Raw genomic sequence first — 2534 nt, 5'->3', positions numbered from 1 at the left:
AAACGAGTCGAACACGAGCAAACAAAGAGTTGTTCTTGTCCGACCTTTTTATAATTTGAAGTTTAAAAATTTATTTGTGTTGGGCTTATTTAATTTGGGAATGAGGCGAACACCCAGCAGGAGCTATTCGTGAACAACGATTTTTTTTTTTACACGCCTAAGGCCAATTTTCCCCTCTGAGATATATGTGTGGGTGTGTGAGGAGACGGGAGAGTAGGAGTATCCGGTGTGCTCAGGAGAAAAAGTGGGAATGGAGTGCTGCGAGAGTAGTAAGGGGATTCCGCTCTGAACAAGGGAAGTGCGGCTGGGACTTATCTAAGGGAGAAGATGTTGGAGAGAAATTAACGGATGTATTGATTTCTTAAAATTAAGTTTTGGAGTGGAAGCTACATAAAATATAAATAAAGATGTTTGCGGTGTTGCCATGGACGTAAAAAGCCCTTCCTTTCATAAGGACGCAACAGCAGGCTTAGTTCCTAGTGGCGCAAATGGAAACCCCTCAAGCCAAATGCCAGCAAAATCAGGTAAAACCCTAAAAAGAGCCCTTCCCTTCTACATAGGCCACTCCACTTGATCAAGATATATTATAATTTCCTGTAGTAAATTCTTAAATGGCTCTCCGTTCAATTCAATCGCTCACAGGAGATTCATATAGATTGCAACGTGCAAGACCAGAGAAAGTGCGTGCTTACTCTGTGCCTCCCCTCTCTGGACGAGAAGGATCCCTTGTTCTTAGAGAAGAAGGTAAAACTGGATGCAGACTACAGAATAAAGATGCTTCTTTTGTTTTTGCAAGCATTTTCTGCCTCTTATTTATGCTTGTGCGGGAACTAAAAATGGTCAACGAGGTAACTTTTCTTTCATGATTCCAGGCGAATGCAATCAGGGAAAAAAATTTTGCTCTAGATATCCGGATTTAAGATTTTTACCACCTTACCTTTACATGAAGAAGGCGTGTTTCACTTTTTAAAAGTTGAAATGGTGGCACTCTTGTTGTGATTTGAAACAATATTTGGGTGGTAAAAATGTAAAAATTAAAGCTTAGGTGTTAGATATGTAAATACATAGGCGTTAGATATGTAAAGATACGCAATTCAAAACGTGTCTTGCTCACCTCAGTTACCCTCATCGAAAATTTTCCTTGGAGACTGACTTGAACTTATACTTCTGATGCTTTGTGCTACCTCACTTTCTTTTATTGCTTTAGTTTTTACTATATTTAATAATTTGTACTGCATTGCCGAATTTTGTCATGAATCATAATCTAGTGAATGCAATTTGTAGATGTTTTGAATTCATGTGATAAAACCCTGATGCTTCTGAGATGAAGCTTATCAAATGCTAATTTCAATGATATGTACTATTGCTAACCTTAGCATTGAAGCGTTTGAATATATAAAAACTTGCTTATAGTGGCTATCATCAAGAGAGTTAACATAAGTGCACATTTTTCTAGATTCTTAGACTAATTGTAAGGTTCTAGTCATTGGTTGTCATTTAGCCTTTCAAAAGGTATCAATACATTTTCCCCTTGGCATGCTTGATGGGGCATGATGGTAGACTCGATAACTTTACTCATGAGTTGGTAATTAGGGTAGCATAAGTTAATAACCAATCTATGTTGTCTTCCCCAACCCTTATCTAGAGGGTTCATATTCTTAGTAAACCTTAAAATAACTGGGGAAATTTTCGCTTAGAGTTTAAAAACTCATCTCATATTATGCGAGGTGTTGTCTTCTTATCCCATCCTATCCCATATAAAGCTAAACCTCACACTTTTATACTTCTTTGTTCAACTTCTATGAGGTCACCCATCTTGCAAGTGCTCCTCCATTAACACACTTAACTATGGAGTTCCTAAAGAAAATTTATGACACCAATCTAGGATTCCTAGAAGGCATTTAAGAATTGAAGTGTTTATTGGGGACGTAGTAGAATGGCAATAATTAAGGATTTGAGGGGAAAAAAATGAATTAGAGATGGAAAAAAAGAGTTCAGCTCAGGTCCAAGTTAAATCAGCAGGGAACACATCATGATTACGATATCGAAGAGGTATGATTTTCGAAGAGGATCCATCACTTATTTTCTTCAAGATACATATTAAACAATTGAAGATAAATAGGTTACAACTCTAAAAATAGGAGAAATATGGAGAAAAGTTTCCAAATAATATCAATCAAAGCAAAAGTCCCAAAATCAAGAAATAGCAACATATAGTCCCAAACAAAATTAAACATAATTTTAATTCAATAAAAAAATAAAAACATGGCCCAAAAGGATTGGTGGCCACATAGGCTCGAAAATTTCCTTTAAATTCCTTGAGGGGTGGGAATTCTACTCCTCGCATGATCCCTGTACGCGGGAGATGATGGGATCCCGTCCTTGCATTCTTACATCACTTGGGGTGCTCTCGCATCACTCCACTTGCCATTGCTAGAAAGCACCTGACGAGCTAGGAACTAACTCTTATGTAGATCAACCACTTTGTGTCCCTTTATGATGTTCGCTCTTTTAGAAACTCATCATGAGTTGCT

The 2534-nt window shown here is 37.5% G+C and overlaps 1 protein-coding gene across 1 annotated transcript; it reads left to right on the top strand.

Moving 5' to 3' along the window:
• Positions 1-134: 134 nt before the first annotated feature.
• On the top strand, positions 135-744 carry LOC110037670 (the record flags this gene model as incomplete). Its single annotated transcript, XM_020742367.1, is given in 2 exon segments — positions 135-524; positions 643-744. Coding segments are annotated over 2 exon segments (138 nt in total), but the record flags the coding sequence as incomplete, so codon positions are not given.
• Between the last annotated feature and the right edge of the window lie 1790 nt (positions 745-2534).

This window comes from Phalaenopsis equestris, unplaced genomic scaffold (assembly GCF_001263595.1).
Source record: "Phalaenopsis equestris unplaced genomic scaffold, ASM126359v1 Scaffold223278, whole genome shotgun sequence".
Lineage (NCBI taxonomy): Eukaryota > Viridiplantae > Streptophyta > Magnoliopsida > Asparagales > Orchidaceae > Phalaenopsis > Phalaenopsis equestris.
This window is presented reverse-complemented; position numbering and strand designations above follow the sequence as displayed.